Source organism: Dendroctonus ponderosae, unplaced genomic scaffold (assembly GCF_020466585.1).
Source record: "Dendroctonus ponderosae isolate FM_Combo_2020 unplaced genomic scaffold, Dpon_F_20191213v2 Dpon_F_20191213_4, whole genome shotgun sequence".
Taxonomy (NCBI): domain Eukaryota; kingdom Metazoa; phylum Arthropoda; class Insecta; order Coleoptera; family Curculionidae; genus Dendroctonus; species Dendroctonus ponderosae.
The window spans coordinates 2,294,909-2,300,562 of NW_026018611.1; the positions used below are offsets into that span (position 1 = coordinate 2,294,909).

At 43.6% G+C, this 5,654-nt stretch overlaps 3 protein-coding genes across 4 annotated transcripts in view; 1 reads left to right on the top strand and 2 right to left on the bottom strand.

Moving 5' to 3' along the window:
- LOC109543780 (probable ATP-dependent RNA helicase DDX52) overlaps window positions 1-2,727 on the bottom strand; it is an 11,378-nt gene extending 8,651 nt beyond the window's left edge. Inside the window, exons 1-5 of the mRNA XM_019913650.2 lie at window positions 2,205-2,727; window positions 1,977-2,150; window positions 1,664-1,919; window positions 1,533-1,605; window positions 760-963 (exon numbers count right to left, since the gene is read on the bottom strand). Of these exons, the coding sequence (XP_019769209.2) occupies window positions 760-963; window positions 1,533-1,605; window positions 1,664-1,919; window positions 1,977-2,150; window positions 2,205-2,492 (995 nt within the window). The 5' untranslated portion in view covers window positions 2,493-2,727. The remainder of the gene's footprint in view (window positions 1-759; window positions 964-1,532; window positions 1,606-1,663; window positions 1,920-1,976; window positions 2,151-2,204) is intronic.
- An 87-nt stretch (window positions 2,728-2,814) lies between these two features.
- LOC109543779 (N-acetylglucosamine-1-phosphotransferase subunits alpha/beta) lies at window positions 2,815-5,648 on the bottom strand. Of its 2 annotated transcripts, none has more exons than XM_019913649.2 (10): window positions 5,207-5,648; window positions 4,978-5,156; window positions 4,743-4,922; window positions 4,463-4,691; window positions 4,207-4,413; window positions 4,004-4,152; window positions 3,772-3,951; window positions 3,555-3,723; window positions 3,308-3,501; window positions 2,815-3,253 (listed from the first exon to the last, which is right to left on the bottom strand). In XM_019913649.2, exons 1-10 carry the CDS (start codon window positions 5,312-5,314, stop codon window positions 2,959-2,961), a joined length of 1,890 nt encoding a protein of 629 aa, XP_019769208.2. In that variant the 5' UTR covers window positions 5,315-5,648; the 3' UTR covers window positions 2,815-2,958. The 2 variants fall into 2 exon arrangements, with proteins under 2 accessions (XP_019769208.2, XP_019769207.2); XM_019913648.2 differs by having other exon boundaries at window positions 4,004-4,155.
- Window positions 2,837-5,654, top strand: part of LOC109543781 (serine/threonine-protein kinase Pink1, mitochondrial) — a 6,429-nt gene continuing 3,611 nt past the window's right edge. Inside the window, exon 1 of the mRNA XM_048665557.1 lies at window positions 2,837-2,851. The gene's annotated coding sequence lies outside the window, so the exon portion shown is untranslated. The remainder of the gene's footprint in view (window positions 2,852-5,654) is intronic.

Consider the following 5,654-nt stretch of genomic DNA (forward strand, 5'->3'; position numbering starts at 1 on the left):
ATGATGTAAAAACGAGCGTTCTTGCTCATTTTGCTTCCGAGAAACATGCAAAACGGGACGGAAAACATGAAATTTTGCAATAATCTTGCTCCACCCTTGCACAAAACGACGATCATTTTTCTAGTTTCATAAACAACAGAAGACTGTATTTTTTTCTCCATAACCCCCCCCCTGAATTTAAAACTGGATCCGCCCCTGAGTTTCTGTGCACATCAACAGATCATTTCAAAAATAAAGCAGTGGCGAAAGTTACAAAAAAGGGCGCTTTGCCCTAATTGAAGCCAATTATGAAGCCTTTAGTAATCAATAGTGCTCAATTTGGGGCTCTGCGGCACAGCAGCATATCGAATTAATGGACTTCTTTGCATGGATGGGAACATGATCTGTTTGGCAATTGAAGTCGGGGCTCGAGCTTAAGGAAAACGTGATGTAGACGCCCGCTTTTCGGCAATAAGTTCGCTTTGAATGAAACGTAGCGTTTGCTCAGCATAGTCGCACCTGTTTTTGCCATATAAACCATTAATTCGCATTTAATTCCTTGTCGATCCACAATCCCATAAGATCCGCGTACGGCGCCGTATTATCCCTGTTATTACAGGAACATTGTGAATCAATTAATTTCGCGTCACGGTATGGTGCGAAACTTTTCAATTAGTTTTACGATACAAAGGCTCAGAAAAAGCGTCCTGATCGTTTTTTATCAACACTTGTGACTGACAGGTTGTTGCGTATAAGGATCTCAGCTCGATCTGGACTTACCTCTGGCCAACGGTGACTCGGAGCAGTCCAGGCATGTTATGGACACACCATTTAGCAACTACAGGAGTGTGGGTTGCACTAAACATAGCAACTTTCCGGTCGCTGCTGCTGCATGCCTGGAGAATTTGGTCCAGCTGGTCCCTGAAGCTCCTGCTTCCCTCTTCGAACAGTTTGTCCGCCTCATCAATCACCAGCCATTGAACGCTGCCAAAAACATATTAATGTTATTACTGATGAACTTTCCGAGCGGAAATCAACGGTGAAACACAGACAAATCAGACGGGGAAATGTACGATTTCTTTCAAACTAATAGCGGCAAGACATCAATTTGATTTAAACTGGCACTTTAAAATGGGCCTCATTTGTCGCCCCAATAAATGGTCCCGAAGTGTCGTCGCACGTTTTATCCAGCCTTCCGACAAACCTTAATAAAGGCGAACGGTTTATCCAAAGAACTGCAAAGCGGAAATGCAATTACTTAAATTGCTGTTGCGACCGCAATGGCTCCGTTTTTGGCCCAATGAACTTTCCGTAGATAATTTGGAAAACGACTGCTTAATTGCACCCCGTTAATAAAAGGAAACACGTTTACGGTTACCCTATTTTTCAGGAGCAGCCAAGCGATCGGGGCTTTCACTTCAACAAGACGACACTGTGAAAGAACTGATTTTAAAATACTTAAGGGTCCTCAGTCACTAATCGGGCAGGTGCTCATTTACGTCGGCAATAACCAGCTTTAAAATGTTGTACAAACTGACTTCTTGCAAACTTACTTGGACAATTGAATGGCTGGAGGGTCCTGCTTCAACAAAAAACACAACCGGTTCGGAGTGGTGATCAGAATATCTGAAAAAGTCTTAGTTGTTCTCAAGGGCTACTTGAGGGGGCTCAACAGTCAACTCACCATACTTCTTGTTACTTTTGGCCCCATACTGAGTGAGAGCTTTGTTAACCTTGCCAATAATGTGAATTCTGAAGCCTATGCCCTCTGACAATCGCACGCATTCCCTCTGCGTTTGACTGGCCAGTTCGCGCGTGGGGCACAGAATTAAAGCTCTGAAGCCTTGCTTTTGCGGCTCCTTCAGGGCCTCGATAATCGGCACGAGGAAAGCTGCAGTTTTTCCCGAGCCTGTTGGGGCGCAAGCCAACAGATGCCTGCCCTGTAACAATACAAAATTGGACGGTTTCCTTAAGATTACTTCTTTGCTGTAGCGTACTTGTAGCATTATGGGCATTGCTTGTTTCTGAATAGGGGTCGGATCCTCGTAGCCGCATTTTCTTAGGTTTTCGATGGTGCTTTCCTTTACTTTAAGGTCAGAGAAGGTTCTAGCTGGCGCTGGCACTTTCCTACCCACCACGGTAATGTTGTGAATATTTCTATAGTGATTGACCTAGAATTGGACAAGAATATAGACCAAGCACGTTTACATATGGCGACAACAGACCTCTTCTTGCTCCAACAGCAGCTTCTTCTTCTGCAGCTGCTCCTCATCCAGCAGCTTTCGCTTCTTGCCCCTCGGCTCCTCGCTGCCTTGCTTTCTGAGGCTGCTCAGCAGCGTTATCGGGTCGTCCTTCGGACGGTCGGCTTTCTTTAGTGGCTCCTGCTTCACTTCCAGCTTAACATCGGAGGCGGCTTCCTGAAAATGTGCTGTTCCCACTTTTCGCGCGGCGGAATCCGTTCTACGGATGTTCAGGCCTTTCGTTAACTTTTTAAATATGTCGTAAGCGTCCATTTTCAATTGAAAACCGCACAGTTTATCGAAAATGTTCCTGAACACGCGACATGAAGCAACGAAAACAAACCGAAAGTTTGGTTAGAATCACAGGTTAGGAAAATCGAGCAATGTCTTTGGCACAGATCATAGAGGTTACTCTATGATCTGTGGTCTTTCGTCGTGAAAATTTGATTACTGTAGGGCTCTACATTGTCCCCGGATGCCATGTTGAAATGTTCCTTTGAGATGGTGCTGGAGATTGGGGGAAAACAAAACATAGTCGCTGCGTATATTATTGGTTTTGATTGATAAAAAGTGAGTTTGTGAAATAAAAATTCAGTTGCAGTTGACGACTTGAGGCAGATGTATTTTTGAAGGTAAGAAATATTGAATGCTAGTAACGATTTTTCTAATGTAAAGACCATTTAAAGAAGAATAGCGCCTTAAACAGAAAATGATCCGCCTTTTCTGGCCATTCGCTCAGTCAGAAAAAATATTCATTGAGCACCTTACAACATCCCCTTTTCAGAGTGTTGAAAAGTGTGATGAAGATCAGCGAAATAATGGCCAAAGTCAGAATGATTTTTACCACATAGTGGTTGTGTGTCCACTTCCCTAATTGATCCATGTGTAGAAACCGATTTCTGGAATGATCGGGATGTTCAAACTGACTGGGATGGGGAAACAGGGACAGATAGAAATCATAGAGAAGGGCCTTAATAAGCTCGTTCTCGTCTAGCTTCCACTCCATAAGATTGTCGTTCAGACACACGAATTTCCTAAAAACATGTGCTTTTCAACTCATTAGTGCTTCGTCCAGATGGATGACCTACGTAAGCTTACTCCTGATTTCATCTAAGTTGTGCACAACGTTAGTAATGTTGGAAATTAGCATCCTAAATGTTGCCCAGCTAGTTTCGGCATTCTTGATCACTTTGTACGGATACTTGGGCACTTTCCCCAACTTTTCGCTCAACAGCACGTCCAACATGGGGCACTGAACCACCAAATCTTTACTTATTGTTGGCTGAAAGTAGCACCATCTTTCGTCAAGGTGAAAGCCGTTAAGTGCATTCTCACCAGCTTGGAGTCAACATATCGCTCATGGGCAGGAGTAGGCACTGGAGGATATGTATTTAATTCACTGCAATTCATCAGTATTGCTTCGAAATGATCCACAGTCTCATAGGTAAGCGGCAGCTTATGAAGCTTGGTGAGCAAGTTGCGAATTTCCCTGTCCGACCAAGACCTGCAAGTATTCAACTTAGCCCTAAACAGCACTGAACACCCCCCTTACCCTGAGCGGTCCGTATCAAAATCATCAAATATTTCGCTCGTCGACTTGGTGGTCGTTTCAGACATGAGGAAGTAATAATAACTGAAGCCAAATTGCATATCGTCGTCGTGCCTGAACCGATTTCCCTCTGTTATTTCGAACTCTCTTGAAAAAGTGCGCTCCAATTCTTGCATGATGTCCCTGAAAGGATTCCATTTTTTCTTTTCAATCTTGCAATTTTCTTGGAACTTGCCTGTCAATTAGGATAGGGGCATGAGCTGGCACATACCGCATCTTCAACCCAAACTTTCTGTTGAACACTCTTTGGGTGTACTGGAGTGACGTCAGGAACCCGTCGATGGTCTTGGAAAACTGCATTGCCTCGGCATAAGCTGGGTTCAGCTGCTAAAACCCGTGCGATAATCCCTTAGCGCCGATTAATTACCCACAAGCTACCTTCGCCAAATTACGCCTTTTTCTGTCCAGCTTCTTGTTCTGCAGCAGCACTTTTTTATTATGCTCGATGACTAGTCGAGCTATTGGTCCTGTGTCCCCTGTGTGGAAAAACCGATTTTCACTGGTACTTGTGGTTGCATTCACTGTTCTTTGTGTGGTATTCATCAGTGATAGGTCTGAGGCTTTAGTCCAAGTGCGAGCCTTTTGCTGAAAATCACTAGTTAAGACTGCGTTTGCATGTTGGTGTGCAAATTACCTCAATGCAATCTCCAGCATCGAATTGGCAATTGCGCACGTTGCAGCTCAGATCACACTGTCCATCGCCCACGTACAACCAAGGGCACCGTGGGGCGCAGTTGGGTAAAGCATACGCCAAAAAGACCGAGAACCCCGTGCTTTGACTGTACAGGTCCTCCAGATACAAGGGCTTGCCCAAGAAAATATCATCATTGAAGTATATAAAACGCTTTGAGAGGCCTGGAATTCTAAATAACGGCCTCGTTTGTCTTTCATTTGCTGGCTGAGTGAGTCGTTACCTGTGCAAGTTGCTTTCAATGGCTGGACTGGAAAATGTGGGCAAGTTGCTACTATTTTTGAAAATCATGTCGTGAGTTATTAAAGTGACTTTCTGGTAGTCGAGGTTTAGCCAGTAGGGGATTTGTCCGTTTGTCACCAAGTAAACGTGATTGATCCAGGGCGCGAATTTTTCCAAAGACCTGAAATTGCCTCGATCCAAACAACCCTGATACTAACACTGCAAGTAGGAGGTACCTTAAAGAGAACCTCAGCTCGTTTTTGTCCTCAAATCGCTTCTTGGATGAATCAGTGTTTGCCTTTGCCTGCATGTACTTGTGCATTTCTTGGATAAACTGTTGATCAGACCCGTTTACCCACGTGTATACTATGTCTATGGGTTCGGAGTATGGACAACTGCTCTGGTTGAATGAAGGCTGCAACACTATGCTTAGGGAAAGCGGATTGTTGAATCGAACTAACTCACCTCGCCTATTTGTATGGTGTAGTATGTAGCAGCCAGGAAGATTAGGGCGCAAACAACAACTAAACAGGGTTTTTTAAAGAGTTTTGGGCCTTTTAAGGCCCTTAGCATTTCCAAGACAGTTGTTCAATGAACCAAGTGGTCAAAGTCGAGTATTATAATCCCTACATACTTACAGAGTTTTCTTGCAATACTTAATTTATTTCTGATTTTTAAACAATTGAGTTTTTATAAGTTTCCATTTATTATTGTTTACATTTTTCCGTGCCTGTAGAAATACTGTTGCCAGTTTCTTCGTCTCTCTTACTACTAGGACGTCTTATTTTTACGCTCCCAACCCAAACTAACCTAAAAAATTTAAGTTTGTTTTGTTTATGGAAGGCTTGTATACATTCGCGTAGGGTTGATGGCTATGGTATATACGTTTTTATTAGTTTTCCCTTTGGAAAGT